Here is a 17,055-nt window from a genome sequence, read left to right on the forward strand (position 1 = left end):
CTGCTGATCGTACATGCGCAGAATGACCTGGCTCCCGATATAGAAGGGAAACAATTGCTTTTCTGATCATTTCACTTCTTTACACATCACAGGAATGGGCTCCTTTTGGAGCTCCTGTCCTGCATGTAAGTTTTATACATTCAAGCAAATGTGAATTTCTTATTTCTGCGAATAGCGGCAAAAAGAAATTCTAATTAATAGGGTCTAACACCTGATAAGTAGTAAATACGCCCCTATCTACTGTTCACAATCATGCAGACCACACTGTCTCCTTAGACACTTTATGGCTCATAGAGCTTAGTTTCTTGTACAAGACAGACAGGAACATTCAAAAAAAGTCACACATTTGAGCTAGTAGACGCAGACTCAAATGTCAAAATCTGTCTACATTCCATATCACAATCGCAGCTATTGTCATTTCCATTCCCTTGACTTTGGTTTCTAATAACCCAGAAGATTCACTTCTGTTTACTCCTGCCATTCTTTTTACACAGAATACCGGGACTATCCATTGTCTTTGTGGAGAGTTCAATACCAAATACTTATTCAAATGTCAATAAGGACAGTACAAAGCCTTGCAATCACCATCTGGGACAGGTGGAAAAGACAATTTAGCTCTACCGTGCAGCCAAGGAACAAGTGGCAAGTTGCCAAGCCTAACTTAGTGGTGAACAGCAACAAAATAATGTGCCCATGGTGCTAGCCAAGTATTAAAAACTGGTGATATTGTGCTCGTCAGAGATTGCCAATCACAACGCAATGACTGGCCCTTAAGTCTTGTCACCAAAATATTCCCAAGCAAAGAAGTAAAGGTCCTTAAGGTCGAGGTCAAGATCTGCAAGTATTGCGAGACTTTCCTAGACCAGTATCTGAACTGATCCTGTTGTTACCATCTGAAGACTTGAATTGTGGTATCCGTTGATACTAGTTGGGAAGTGTCGAGCCTGCAGCATCTTTTTATATTTAGGTGCAGCCCATAATTGCTGGATCAGATAATTAACACAGGTGCAAAGAGCAGCACCACTGGAGAGAGCAGCACCACTGGAGAGAGCAGTACCACTGGAGAGAGCAGCACCCCTGGAGAGAGCAGTATCACTGGAGAGAGCAGCACCACTGAAGAGAGCAGCACCACTGGTAGCACAGTGGTAAGTGCAGCAGATCGTGACAGGTAGTCCTCCAAAAATAGTCATTTTCTGAGGATTTACACTCTTTTGGGCTTAATAAATAGGCCCCATTGTCTTTTGCCTATAGAGAATTTGCAGTTAATAAGATATCGCTATTTCAAGTCCAAGGGCTATATTTACTAAGTTGTAGCTTTTGCAAACTCCTGATTCTTTGCGGTTTTGATTCTGAAATTTAAAACAGCAATAGTATTAAATGCATAACATGCATGGGGCCTTTAATATTATTGCCATTTTAAATTTTGTTACAAAATTACTGAGAATCGCCAGCTTGCAAAAGCTGATGCTTATAAAATCTAGCCCAAAATCCTGAGAATAACTAAATACCAGCATACACATAGCATTCCATGGAAATTGGGGTTGCGATAGATGAAGGCCTCGCCAAAATTGATTCTGATAATTGAGTTTTTTTTAACAACGTGCTGGAGTTTTACACCATTGCTAAGGTAGCAGTGATCTGGATTCATACACTACTTTTAAAGCTACGGAACATAGCCACCTACATAAAATGTTTTACAAACATGCCCTTCCCCACAGGCAGAGCCTTGACTTTAACATCCAGCCACCTATCCTGGGGCTTGATCAGTTCTGTAACACAGAATCGGCAAAACAATTTAGTTCATCACTTTTATATGCCAGTTGGAGGAAGAGTGGAAGAATCAATCAACAGCTACAATCTCAAGTGCAGCTTGTGATTGGTCATCCTATTCAATCAGCCCCTTCACCCACTTTTCCAGCCAGCGTATGCTGGTGCTTTATAAATGAATACAGGAATAATAAGGACAAATTCTAATTAATCCCGGGGGTTGTCCTAATGTGTTAGCAGATACAGTAAAGTGAAGTGTTACAGAAAAATAAATTTTGAACATGTACCTAAAATTGACAAAATATATTGCTAAGCATTTACTTACATGGAGCATGAAAATTAGGAATGATGGCATGCAGCTAGAATCTATTTAGTATAAGCACAAGTGCACCTGAAAATGGGCTGTGCACAGATATTATTTTTCGTGACCCTTATTGTATAGACTTCTGACAACTGCAAAAACATTATAGCGAAAATTCTAATACAAAAATTATAATTTATTATATAAAACAAAAAATATGATCTATTACACCCCATATTATATAGAGCCTATTTGCTGAAAAACTATTGTTGGAAAAATAAAGCAGTAAGCAATGTCAGTAATATTTATTATGCATGTGAAAAAATATAATATATTTTCTACTGTTCTATTTATTTAAAGAAGAATTCATTAAATAAATAAATATATATATATATATATATACACATACACACACACTACACTGACTACAACTGTAATGTGTCTTATGTAACATTTTCCACTTTTTCCTGCAGCTATTAGAAGATTATTTGTTCCCACGTACAAGAGCAGCTCCTCGCCTTACACATGCGGCTTGGCATCGCCCTTTTAAGAGAAAGAAAAAACACACGCACACGCCATCTCATCAGGGTGGGAGGGGTGAACGATTCCTGGAACAGCTGAACAAAAAAAAAAAAAAAAGAAAGAAGAAGAAAAAAAAAAAAAAAAAAAGCTCTGGCTGTTTCAAGATCCCCCATTAGAAAATGTGCCTGATTTGTGGCCAATGCTTTGGGATGTAAAAAACTGAAGGGGTAGCTATGGAGATAGAGAGAGCATTGCTGGCTGCTTCCTTTGACAGGTGTTGAGTAGGAAAAGTCTCAAACAAGCATGTATGCCAAAGGGAAAGGATCCACTGTCCCTTCTGATAGCCAGGCAAGGGAAAAGTAAGTGCGAATACGTTGTAATTCACTGCATATCGCTCGCTGCTGTATTTCCATGCTCCGTACAAGCAAGATGAATGGGGACTGAGGAATAAAGTGCAGGGATGTATGCTGTGTAGGTGGGGAGGGGAAATGTGTCTCAGATAAGCAATGTATGCTCTGTTATCCTGGGCTCAGGGATATATTGTTGTGTTGTTGTCATTGCTGCAACTTTGTTATCCCATACTCCTCCACTCACTCATGTTATCCCACATGCCCCCGTACAGTACGTAGAAACAATGTAGCAAGTTTAGCAGTGTTAGCACCATGTGTAATCCCGATCCTGCAACTCCGTATTCTCACTCTCTCATCTATACTGGGGCAATCCTCTTGTTTTGCTGTTGCTAGAATCAGCACTGTAACTGATGTTGTCTGGTTGTGTAGCGTGCGCGTGTGTAAGTGTGGTATTGGCAAGTGTGTGATGCTTCTGTTCTCCATCAGATGTGTTACCGCGGAGTACAAAGCTTTGTCCCGCACTTCTCTAAACTGGAGGCAACTTTGCTGACACATGGACAAAGGTCCATAATGCTCATATCAAAGAGACATCTTCCCCCCTGATCTGTATACATCATAAGGGATGGCGTGATGGGGTTATTGATTACAGAAAGTAGCTCTGCAACCGTGCAGCGAGACTTTTAAATAAACCATATGCCTATTTATTTATTTTATTTATTTATTTGTGATCAATTCCTTCTGCTAATTCCCTGCTAATGCTTTTTTTCTGTTTTGCATAAAAACTTTATTACAATGCTTTGTCCCATTCCACTGCTGACACCTTCTGAATTCCCTTCATTGCTGGATCCAGGATAGTGTATCTTTAATTACAGCTGATTATGAGGTTTCACTTAATTGTAGGCTGAACTTTGTTATGGATTTGTGTAAGGGGGTGTTTGCAGTGTTACTTTTTTTTTTTTTAAATAAGTAACACTATTGATGAGCATTTATACACATTATTCTGATTCCTTTCTCGTTGTATACAATGCTTTTTTATTTAAGGGTTTTAAAGAGTTTATATTTTCAAGATGAAAAGTGATGTATGTGATATGTGGTGTTTTGGGAGTTATGACTATTTAATTTTAAATGTGTCTGATAATTAGATGAGTGAAGTCAATGTGCCAGCCAGCTAGAAGTCCCCCCTCTATGATATTTTAATTAAATCCTGAAGCCACTTTGGCAAGTTTTACCCAATTGCTTGACCACAATAGCTACAAACTGTTCTATGCTTTTTGTTTTTTGTTCCCTTTAACTTCTCTTAAAGTAGAGTTTTCACCTAGTCCCTGTGTTTAACTTGATGGCTTTCACTTTGCAACAGCATGCTTTCCCCTCCCACCCCCAAACAACACAATGTAAAGCACAGGTTTCTAGCTCAGCGAGGGATGCCCCATACAGAGCCAGCTGTAACAATGACATGCTATATAATCCTACCACTCATTTCTACCCAAGTCTTTTTACCTCTTGTATTTTGCATGCATAGAAACTAGGAACCCCATCCAAAAAAAACCCATCATCTTTTAATGGTTAATCTGCTGTGTTAGGATTATAAACCTTTGCTTTATTTTGGCTTGGGAGGCTTGGCACCATCTCTGGGGCACCGTTACATGGAAACAGAGCAATAAATGGTTAATTTCCTTGTCATTGTGGCAAGACAAAGCTAACACTCCACCTCTGCCTCCTCCTGGTTTTCTCAAGCTCCGGACAATAATTCCACTAAGAATATGGATTTACATATCATTTCTTACTCACAGGAGTGGTGCCAGCTGATTCCTAATGTTCACGCTTTTCCATTTATGTATGAGATTTTATAGATTTGTATCATCAGGTTTGATCAAAAAGTCTGGAAAATGAATGCAACTTATTTATTTTACACCGATGCTGTTATTATTTTTGATGAGTATGTGTTTTAGTTTAAATGATGCCAGGAAAAAGGTTAGATACAGAACAACAACTAACATATATATTGACATAAAAGTTCAAGATGTATTGAGTCGTTACCCACATAAAGAAAGCAACATTGGGGACATTGCATTAAAGATCACACCTCAGAACTGATTTATTACTGTTGGTTCTACTGGCATATTCCAGTTTTGTTGTTGTTTACATTTGCCCGTTGTCTGACCTTTTTTCATACTCTATATATAGGTATAGTATGAGTTTTCCTGTAACCTAGGTTTTATTGTCCAGTATGTTAAAGCAAATTCTAAAACATGCATGCTCTTTATAATGAATACATATTTACTTCATGTCCTGTTTTGTTGTGAGTACCACACTTCAGTCTTCCACATACAATGCATGTGTTATCTGTATGTGGCTTATTATACGCTATTGTTGTTTAGTAAATTTATGGTTGAAAATTGCTTGGATAATTTCAGTAAAATATGTATTTGTGTGTACTACATATATCCACTTCTATAGTGTGGTATATAAACTGACATGACGTGATGGTTGCTGTGCTATGCACTGACCTGCTGGATTACACTTCCGTTCTTGTGACCAGCAGAGTTACGCAGATATCCGGATCAATGCCTGGATGATTTTCTGATCAGGTTGCTCATATTACTGTTAATTCAGTCTAGAATGTAGCTGATTAAATGTTCATCTAAATGCATCCCTTAAGCTGCAAACACACATAAAGATTTTCTGTCCAACCATCCAACTAGTTGATTGGTTGGAATGAAAATCTGGTAATGTATGAAAGCAAATGACAATCAGCAATTTGCTCCCAAACACCGGAAAATGGACAAAGGCCCTCATTCAGAGCCGTACGCTCTGAGCAGAGCGCACGCTCTGAATGAGGGCCGCCCTCCATAAAAATGGAGCGTCCTCCTGGACGCTCGTATAGCTGTGGGTCACCACCCACAGCCTATACGAGCGTGCAGTTTGATGGCCGCGATGCTCGCGACCATCGAAACTGCGAGCCGGAGCCTGCGGTGGAGGTTTTCAACCGCAAGGCCCGGAGTGATTTTGGCTCTATCAGAGCCAAAATCACTCCCACTGACATCACTAGTGATGTCAGTGGGCCGGCTTCTGACGGTAGGTGTTCCTTTGGGAACGCCCCCATCTGGGAGGCACGCCCCCGGCACGCCCACCAAAGGGGGCGTGCTGTCAATCAACATCGACAGCACGCCCCCTTTGATCAGACGCAACGAGCGAAGGACTTTCCTTCGCTCGTCACGTCTGGCGCATGCGCACGACGGAGCTCCCGCCGTCGTGTGCATACGCAGTGCACAACATCGACCCACTTGCGAGCGGACAGCCGCTTGCGAGTGGGTCTGAATCAGGCCCAAAAACTGTTGTTTGAACAAATTGTTTAGATCAAACATTTAACAAACTTGTCTGATTGACCATTTTCATCTGTTTTCTGGCATTTAGGAGAAAATTGCTGATCATCAGTTACTCCCATACATTACCAGATTTTCATTCCAACCAATCACCTAGTTGGATGTTTGGACCAAAAATCTTTACATGTGTATGCAGCGTTAGACTAGAGTAACCGCAGCCTAATTTAACTGCAACAGTTGCAGAAACATCCACGAAAGTCATTGCTGTGTAAGAAGCCATTTTGAAAACATTTTATTTCCTGGGCTATCTAAGCTCCACCCCTCTCAATTCCTAATGTTTACCATTTGCCTGATATTTGGTCAGTAGCAATGGCCACCTATTGAGCTAAGAATGGAGGATATATTACATTTGTTTAGTAGCTGTATATTTTCACCTGGAATAACATTTTTAGAATTTTTGTGAGTGTAACAAACTTCCATAGGATATAGCATCTCACACAGAGAGAGATGTACTAAGCCGTGGAGAGAAATAAAGTACCAATCAATCAGCTCCTGTCACTTTACAGGCTGTGTTTTGAAAAATGACAGTTATGAGCTGATTGGTGGTTGGTACTTTTATCTTTCTCCACTTTATCTCTCTCCAAAGCTTAGTACATCTACCTCCAAAACATTCACATTTCTATTTGTTCTAGCCATGTACTCACAAACCATATATACACTAGTGTTGCATTTCTTTGTTTTGTCTGACTGCATCAGTTAAAGAAAGCCATGAGGAGTATAGAGCAGAATATGTATAAGTTGGCCACTGTTTTACTACTGAGGAAACATAGTAAAATCAAATATAATTCTTTAAATCAAATGGAAACATAATTTTTTTCAAAATGAATACAGGTTGAGTCTCCCATATCCAAATATTCTGAAATACGGATTTTTTTTTTTTAGCATGACTGAGATAATGAAACCTTTGATTTTTGATGGTTCATTGTACACAAACTTTGTCTAAGGCACAAAATTATTGAAAATATTGTATAAAAGTACCTGCAGGCTGTGTGTGTATAAGATGTATATGAAACCTAAATGAATTTCATGTATATACACAAACTTTGTTTGAGCCACAAAATTATTGAAAATATTGTATAAAATGACCTGCAGGCTGTGTGTATAAGGTGTATATAACACATAAATGCATTATGTGTGTATATTTGGGTCCCATTCCCAAGATATTTCATTATGGTATGCAATTATTCCAAAATACGGAATATTCCAATATCCAAAATACCCTTGGTCCCATACATTTTGAATATGGGAGATTCAACCTGTATTACAAAAGCACCCAAAGCACTGTGAATAAGACTTGGGAATAAGGTCACAGGTGCTAGGACTTCGATATGTGTAGGAAACCATTTAGTAAATTCTGAAAGCCGTATAATGTAATTTCTTTTAAAGTTTAGTATCATCTGTAATTGGCTGACCAGTAGGTGGCACTGTTATAATGGCTGTGGGCAGGTGAATTTTTTTTTTTTTTTTGAACATTACCTTAACAAACCAGTGAACATAGCAGCTCCCATTCATGAGTATAAATAACTATTTTCAGTGAATTTCTCTCTCTAAAAAATAAATTATGGCAATTTGTATTAGAGACTATTATACTATATAAATGTTAACAATATAATAATAAAAAAAAAACAGTTTTATTTTATATACTACCATTGCTGCGGAGATTGCCTACAGCATGCACGGTTTTTCTATGCTATCTTTTCACATTAGAGAGAGGTGACTATTTATTAAAGGCCTTCCTTATTAAGTCAATGTGGAAATGGGAGTATGATTTAAGTATACATGCTATTAAAAAAGTCCACAACTACAGCGGCACAGCTACAGAGGGCACTGCCTATGGGCACAACTATAGGGGGCCCTGGATAATGGGCACTATTACAGGGGGTATTGCATAAGGGGCACTATTACAGGGGGCATTGCATACGAGGCACAATTACAGGAGGCACTACTTGAAGAGGCACAACTACAGGGGCACTACTTGAAGGGGCACAACTACAGAGGCAATACTTTAAGGGGCACTACTTTAAGGGGCACAACTACAGGGGGCCCTGGATAATGGGTACTGTTACAGGGGGCATTGCATATGGGGCACAACTACAGGGGGCACTGTATAAGGGGCACTAATTTAATAGGTTATAAACTATGTTCCCAATAATCTGGTTCTACATGGACATAAAAACTGTGCAACCTGTCTTGAGCTGAGGTGACCGACTGGCAGGAGCGGAGAAGAGGGTTGATGAAGTAGATCTGTCAGGGTGGGATGTAATGGGCATTATTGTGTGGCATAAAGTGTAATGGTCATTACTGTGTGCACAATGTGCTATTAGGGGCATTACTGTGTGGCATTATGTGATATAAGGGGAATAATGTATAACGGGCATTACTGTGTGGTATAATGTGTTATGTGGCAGAATGTGAAATAGAGGCATTACGGCATGGCATAATTTGTTATAAGGGCATTACTGTGTGGCATGTGTAAGGTGCATTGCTGTGTGGCATAATGTGTTGTAAGGGGTATTACGGTTTTGCATAATGTGTTATTGGGGCATTCTGGTGTGGCATAAAGTGTTATAAGTGGCATTACTTGGTGTGTCATAATGTGTAAGGCACATAACTGTATCATGAACATGAAACCGCACACCTTAAACGTCGTCTTTGGGTGTGTTTGTTTTTTGGGCGGGGGGGGGGGCACCTGAAAATTTTTGCCATGGGGTAGCAAAATTTATGGTTACGCCACTGCCCGGGAGGGATAGGTTTAGGGGGAGAGTTGGTTAGGATTAGACACTAACGGGGGGAGGTTAGGGTTGGTATATGATCCGGCATTACATTCCGATTCCACTGTAAGAGCTGCAATCATAATTTTGCAGTTGTAGGTGACTTTGTCCAACTTTTCAAGACACATTCACTACAGGCAGGCTATCTATTCAGGTGATTATTTCATAGATTCGCAAATTACTACCAAATCAACGAAGATCTAGTATCATCATTAATGTCGACTGGAAATTGGGCCAACAAACCTATGCAAGGAGTTTACAGTCTTTTAGACAGTTTCCTTATTGCAATTCCTGAAGATGAGTGTCAGTGTCTCTGCTACTGTGACTGTTAGCAGCCCAGACTACTGTATAATTGTGTGCCCACTGTACTTGCTATATATCTGAGCAAAGACTACTGCAGTATTGCCGATGTCTCTAACTTTTTAATGTTCAGACAAAACCTAGCATCAAATGATTACAGCTAAAATTTTAAAGTAAACTCTAACGACACAGACTTGAGTCCATCATCTTGCTGTCTTTGGTTCAAAGGTAGCTTCTGAAGGAATAGCATCAATTCGAAGAGCAGGTGGACCCAGGAATATACATATATAATTCAGCTGACCTAAACAATTATGTGACTAAGCGATACATACACCTACAATGCAGCATACATAACTTTAAAATGTATTTTATCCTGGTGAAATATGGATGGTGGGAGGTTTTTTTTTTTTCATAAAAGATGTGAAAAATACCAATATTGTTATATATGAGTGCTTATCAAATCCAGTCCTCGGGACACAGTAATACTGCTTTTATACCTAAGTTTTGGGTCTGACTCTGAGGTTGGAACAGGGTTCTAAAACTGGATCAGACCCTGAATTTAGCCGGCGCCGACCCTGGAAATTCCCGACTCAGCGCCATACACACCGGAGCATGGTCTGCAGTGACCCGGCTCTTCCGGCGTGGATGTGGACGCTTGATGATGTCATCTCCAAGCGCCACTGAAACCGGCCAATCAGCAAGCATGCGGAATGCTCCAGGTCATCGTGACCCGGATCTCGCCGTTTACGCTGCAGGTTTTCACGGGTCATTTCCGCGTTAAACCCTGCAACTTACCTGGGTTGGATTGCTAAGTCACTCGACCCGGGAATCCAACCCTGTCCCATTTTACATCAAGGAGCTACCTGGGACAACCCTGCAATAACCCAGGTTTTAGCTCTGGTGTAAAAGGGGTATAACAGTGCATGTTTTCCATATCCCCTTGCTGGGCCACTGGTGCATTCATTACTGACTGACACCTTTTGTAAAAGATCCACAGGTGGTTATAATTATTTCACTTGTGATTCTGTGTACAGCTAATATCAATTCAAAAGTGAAAAAAGTCTAAATTCATCCAAAAGGTTATCTTTTAGATCCAACACAAATTTGGAGTTAAACTTAGTTTTTATTATTGGGCTGTGTAGGTATTAGGGAATATAATATGTATTTAGTCCTTTGGTGTTCCTTTGGGAACAAAGCATGATATGGAAAACGAGTCTTTCTTCCGAATTCCACTTTTTATACATTTCATTGGTTATCTTACAAACCGTACTAATCATCATGTTAAATATAAGGCCCCTGACAATTAAGTATCCATGATTTTGTATCCACTGCTGCGAGTTGCAGCAGTGGATACAAAATCACGAGAACAATTCAACTTTAGTAGCGATGAAACATAGCACTCCAGAGTCTGACCGCAGTGCTAGTGTACATGCAAGAACTGGGGTTCACACGTGTACAAAATAACCCTGCTTCCGGAGTGAAGGGATCCGATTGGTTCCCTATTCACAACCCCGGACCTCCTTCCCATAGGAAGGAGTTTGGGTGCGGGATCAAACGCCATATAAAGGCGAATATTCCCATTTTAAGCTCTGAAAATTTTGTTTTTCCGGAGCCTGATGAATTTAGGTCCCCAGACTAGTGTATGGGGACAGACCAGGACTGAATGGTAAGCACTAAAAAACATCTAGCCACAAATAAATAAACATACAGGTTGAGTCTCCCATATCCAAAATGCTTGGGACTAGGGGTATTTTGGATATCAGAGTATTCTGTATTTTGGAATAATTGCATACCCATAATGAGATATTCTGGGAATGGGACCCAAATCTAAACACATAATGCATTTATGTTTCATATACACCTTCTACACACAGCCTGAAGGTTATTTTACACTATATTTTAGGGGTGTGCACCGGCCACTTTTCGTGTTTTGGCTCTGGATCTTTCTTCGTGTTTTGGATCTGGATTGGTTTTCCCAAAACCACCCTTCCGTGTTTTGGGTTTTGTGTTTTGGATCTGTATTTTTTTTAAAAAAAGAATAAAAACAGCTAAAATCACAGAATGTGTTGGTTTTTCTGCTCCTATGCTATTATTAACCTCAATAACCTTAATTTCCTCTCATTTCCAGTCTATTCTGAACACCTCACACCTCACAATAGTGTTTTTATGTCCAAAAGGCTATGCTAAGCGACACGAGTGGGCGGCACAAACACGTGGCCCATCTAGGAGTGGCACTGCAGTGGCAGACAGGATGGCAGTTTGAAAAACTAGGCCCCAAACAGTACATAATGCAAAGAAAAAAAAGAGTTGCAAGATGGAATTGTCTTTGGGGCCCTCCCACCCACCCTTATGTTGTATAAACAGGACATGCACACTTTAACAAACCAATCATTTCAGCGCCAGGGTATGCCACACAACTGTGGCTGAAATGATTGGTTCGTTTGGGCCCCCACAAAACAAGCTGGCAATTAATCTGTCCCTGCAAAAACTGGCTCTACGGAGGCAAGATATCGTCCTCATCCTCCTCATCCACCGATTCCTCACCCTCTTCAGTGTTGTGTACATCCTCATCCTCACAGACTATTAACGCATCCCCGCTGGAATCCACCACCACAGGTCCCTCTGTACGTTCTGGAGGCTGGTCTCCCTGAAAGAGTTGGTAATTAATTTTTATGAACATCATCTTCTCCACATTTTGTGGAAGCAGCCTCCTAAGCCTTTCGCTGACAAGGTTACCGGCTGCACTAAACACTCTTTCGGAGTACACACTGGAGGGGGGGCAACTCAGGTAAAATAGAGCCAGTTTGTACAGGGGCGTCCAAATTGCCTCTTTTTCCTGCCAGTACAGGTATGGACTGTCTGACATGCCTACTTGGATGCTGTTACCGATGTAATCCTCCACCATTCTGTCAATGGTGACAGTATCATATGCAGTGACAGTAGACATGTCAGAAATTGTTGCCAGGTCCTTCAGTCCGGACCAGATGTCCAAACTTGGTCCTGCCTGCCCTGCATCACCGCCAGCGAGTTGCTTAGGATACCTAAGTTTTTTCCTGGCAGCCCCAGTTGCGGGAGAAAATGAAGAAGGAGCTGTTGACGTGTCACGTTCCGCTTCAGCTGACAGTGTTTTCACCAGCAGGTCTTTGCACCTCTGCAGACTTGTGTCGGCCGCAAAAAGAGACACCACATAGCAAACCTAGGATTGAGCACGGTGGCCAAAATGTAGTGGTCTGATTTCAACAGATTGACCACCCTGGAATCCTGGCAAAGCGAATGAAGGGCTTCATCCACAAGTCCCACATGCCGAGCGGAATTGCTCCATCTTAGCTCCTCCTTCACTTTCTCCAGCTGCTTCTGCAAAAGCCTCATTAGGGGAATGACCTGACTCAAGCTGGCAGTGTCTGTCATTCTCCACTGCGCTTGAGTCAGGTGCATACCCCCTCCTTTGCCTATGTCATAGGTGGATGTATAGGCTTGAATGGCCTTTTGCTGCTCCTCCATCCTCTGAAGCATATAGAGGGTTGAGTTCCACCGCATCACAACCTCTTGCTTCAGGTGATGGCGGGGCAGGTTCAATAGTGTTTGCTGGTGCTCCAGTCTTCAGCACGCAGTCGCTGAATGGCGAAAGTGGCCAGAAATTTTTCGGGCCACCCAAAGCGTCTCCTGCACGCCCCTGTCGCTTTTCAGAAAATTCTGCACCACCAAGTTTATTGTGTGAGCAAAACATGGGACGTGCTGGAATTTGCCCAGATGTAATGCCCGCACAATATTGGTGGCGTTGTCAGATATCACAAATCCCCAGGAGAGTCTAAGTGGGGTAAGCCACTGGGCGATGATTTCCCTCAGTTTATCTAAGAGGTTGTCGGCGGTGTGCCTCTTACTGAAACCGGTGATACACAGCGTAGCCTGCCTTGGAACGAGCTGGGGTTTCTGAGATGCTGCTACTGGTGACGCTGCTGTTGTTGCTGCGTAAGATGATACATCTACCCAGTGGGCTGTCACAGTCATATAGTCCTTAGTCTGCCCTGTTCCACTTGTCCACATGTCCGTGGTTAAGTGGACATTGGGTACAACCGCATTTTTCAGGACACTGAAGACCCTTTTTATGACGTTTCTGTACAGTCTCGGTATCGCCTGCCTAGTGAAGTGGAATCTAGACGGGATTTGGAACCGGCGACACACTACCTCCATCAATTGTCTAAATCCCACTGCACTAATGGCGGATACCGGACGCACCTAGCAGTCAAGGCCTCAGTTATACGTTTTGCTTCAGGATGACTGCTGTCGTACTTCATCCTCCTCGCTAAGGACTGTTGGAGGGTCAATTGTTTAGTAAAAGTAGTGGTGTTCCTACTTCCTCTCTGGGATGATGAACGACTCCCAGCAGCAGCAACAGCAGCAGCGGCAGCAGTAGGCGTAGCAATGCAGGATCCTCTGGAGGAATCCCGGATAGGAGAGTCAGTCATGCCAGAGACATGGCCTGCAGGACTACTTCCGATCCTGACTAAGGAGGAAATTGACGAGGAGGGAGTTGACGGTGTGGTTTGTAGGCGCTTGGATACAACGGGATTTAGGTGTCCCTGGACTGCTTATGGTCTAAGTCAAAGTTTCTGAACTTGACAGTCATTTTTTATGAACGCGCTGCAGGTGCCGTATAAGGGAGGATGTTCCTAGGTGGTTAACGTCCCTACCCCTACTTATTTCACCTTTTACATATGGTACATATGGCAAGACAGTTGTTGTCCGGATTTGGATAGAAATATTGCCAGACCAAAGAGGTGGAATATTTGGTCTTCTCCCCAGGCATGACCGTGATGGGCTTTTTCATCCCACGGACAACAACTGTCTCCCCCGGAGCCTGATTTAAACAAACCACATCACCATCAGAATCCTCCTCGCCAACTTCCTCCTCGCGCCAGTTACACCAGTATCCTCATCCTGTTGTACTTCAACAGTGACATCTTCAATTTGCATATCAGCAAGTGGACTGTGGGTGCTCCTTTCAGCACTTGCAGGGGGCGTGCAAATGGTGGAAAGAGCCACCTCTTCCCATCCAGTGCTGGGAAGGTCAGGCATCGCAACCGCCACCACACTTGGACTCTCCTTGGGGATTTGTGATATCTTCTTAGAATGCACAGTTCTTCGCTGTGCTTTTGCCAGCTTAACTCGTTTGATTTTTTTAGCGGGAGGAGGGCTTCCATCGTCATATGAAGCTGAACCACTAGTCATGAACATAGGGAAAGACCTTTTCCGTTCCTTGCCACTCCGTGTCGTAAATGGCATATTGGCAAGTTTACGTTTCTCTTCAGATGGTTTAAATGTTTTTTTTAAGGTCATTTTCCTGAACTTTGTCATTTGGGATTGTATGTGCCCTCTACTATGACATTGGGCATCGGCCTTGGCAGACGACGTTGATGGCATGTTATCGTCTATGTCATGACTAGTGGCAGCAGCTTCAGCACTAGGAGGAAGTGGTTCTTGATCTTTCCCTATTTTATTTTTATCGGAGAAAGTTTGGTCCTCCATTTATGTTATATTGATTTGATATATACGTGCGGCTAAGGCGCACACAAACACAGAAAATATTTTTTTGTTTTTGTTGGAGACTAGTGCACTTTGTGGGTTAAACCACACTTTAAGAAATGAGCCAGCCGGCCCTTTACTTATGGGACACAGGCGCACGCTTGGCGCTGCTCCTTTGTTGATGCACATGCAGCCACAGTGCACACAATTCACAAACACAGAAAAAATATATATTTTTTTTGCACTTGGGGGGAGCACCCCTGATGGACAGAGCACCCACTGGACAACACTACAGCACCCCTTTAGGACTGGGACACTGCACAGGACTTTGGAGTGGACACAGCCCCTATGGACAACTGACTGCACAACACAGTCCAGCCAGCCCCTTTGGACTTTGAAGGAGTGGACACAGCCACTATGGACAACAGCAGCGCAGCACAGCACAGCACAGCACAACACTACACTGCACTACACTACACTACACAGCCCAGCCAGCCCTAACTCCCACCCTCCCTCTTCACTGTCCACAGCCGAGTGAGAAAATGGCGCCGACGCGGGTACCTTATATAGGATCCAAAACCCGTGAGACCCGGAAGGCGGGATTATGACGTTTTGCCTCGATTTCAGATCCGAGTCAGGCTGGAAAAGTCGAGCCTGACTCGGATCGGGGGGGTTCGGATTTCAGAAATCCGAACCCGCTCACCCCTACTATATTTAAAAAAAAAAAAAAGTTTGCCTTTAACAAATTTTGTATATATTGAACCATCAGAAAGCAAAGGTTTCACTATCTCAGTCATGCTAAAAATATTACGTATCTCGGAATATTTGAATATGGGAAACTCAACCTGTGTGTGTGTGTGTGTGTGTGTGTGTGTGTGTGTGTGTGTATGTATGTATGTATGTATGTATGTATGTATGTATGTATGTATATATATATATATTAGGGGTGTGCACCGGACACTTTTCGTGTTTTGTGTTTTGGTTTTGGATCTGGATCTTTCTTCGTGTTTTGGATCTGGATTGGTTTTGCCAAAACCACCCTTCCGTGTTTTGGGTTCTGGGTTTTGTGTTTTGGATCTGGATTTTTTCTTAAAAAATAAAAAAAAACGCTAAAATCACATAAATGGGCCTTTTTTTGTTCCTACGCTATTAATAACCCCAATAACATTAATTTCCACTCATTTCCACTCTATTCTGAACACCTCACAATATTGTTTTTAGGCCAAAAGGTTGTACCGAGGAAGCTGGATGACTATGCTAAGCGACACAAGGGGGCGGCACAAACACGTGGCCCATCTAGGAGTGGCACTGCAGTGGCAGACAGGAAGCCAATCAGCGTTATGGTGCCCATTTGCATGTAGCACGAACCCGGGAGATCCGTGCTACATGCATCTGTGTGATTGGCACAGAGCAATGACAGGTCCGTGAGACCCGTCTGTGCTGCTGTGGTAAAAAAAAAAAAAAAAACCTGTGTAAAAAAAGAAAAAAATGGCGTGCACCCCCCCAAAAAAGAGCAACCAGCCCCGGGCATTAGTAACCCAGTGCTGGGTGTGCTTAAATACAGGGGACAAACGACGTAGGGGTCCCCTGTACTTAAGCACAACCAGCACCGGGCTAGTCAGAACCAGTGCTGGTTGCCAAAATACGGGGGACAAACGACGTAGGGGTCCCCTGTATTCTGCGCAACCAGCTCTGGGCTCTGATCCGGTCCTGGTTCTGGAAATATAGGGGACAAAAAATGAGTAGGGTTCCCCTGTATGTTCCAGAACCAGCACTGGACTTTTTCTAGCGGGGGGCTGATGCCACAGCCAGGGGAGCCCTTTCACCGGGCCCCCCAGCCGCAGCATCAACCCTGACCGCTAGTCAGCCCAGGCCGGGGATCCCTGGAGAGCTGGGGACCCCCCCAATAAAGGGGTCACCCTCTCCAGGGCACCCCAGGCCCAGGCTGATAGCCCGGGGCTATCCCCGCCACCCCTGGTGGTGGTGGGTGGCGGGTTGATTGTGTGGTGTGGTGTAAATAAAGAATATCAAACATTGTCTTTACAAGTAGAACTGCAAGTCCCAGCTAGCCTGCCCCGCATGCTGGTACTTGGAGAACCACAAGTACCAGCATGCAGGGCATTAAGGGCCCACTAGTA

The 17,055-nt window shown here is 42.7% G+C and overlaps 1 protein-coding gene across 1 annotated transcript in view; it reads left to right on the forward strand.

Moving 5' to 3' along the window:
- Positions 1-2,743: 2,743 nt before the first annotated feature.
- LOC148529030 (single-stranded DNA-binding protein 3-like) overlaps positions 2,744-17,055 on the forward strand; it is a 551,001-nt gene continuing 536,689 nt past the window's right edge. The window contains exon 1 of the mRNA XM_088468944.1: positions 2,744-2,949. Coding sequence (XP_088325070.1) covers positions 2,894-2,949 — 56 coding nt within the window. The 5' untranslated portion in view covers positions 2,744-2,893. The remainder of the gene's footprint in view (positions 2,950-17,055) is intronic.

This window comes from Taudactylus pleione, unplaced genomic scaffold, assembly GCF_031769625.1.
Source record: "Taudactylus pleione unplaced genomic scaffold, aTauple2 ptg000087l, whole genome shotgun sequence".
Lineage (NCBI taxonomy): Eukaryota > Metazoa > Chordata > Amphibia > Anura > Myobatrachidae > Taudactylus > Taudactylus pleione.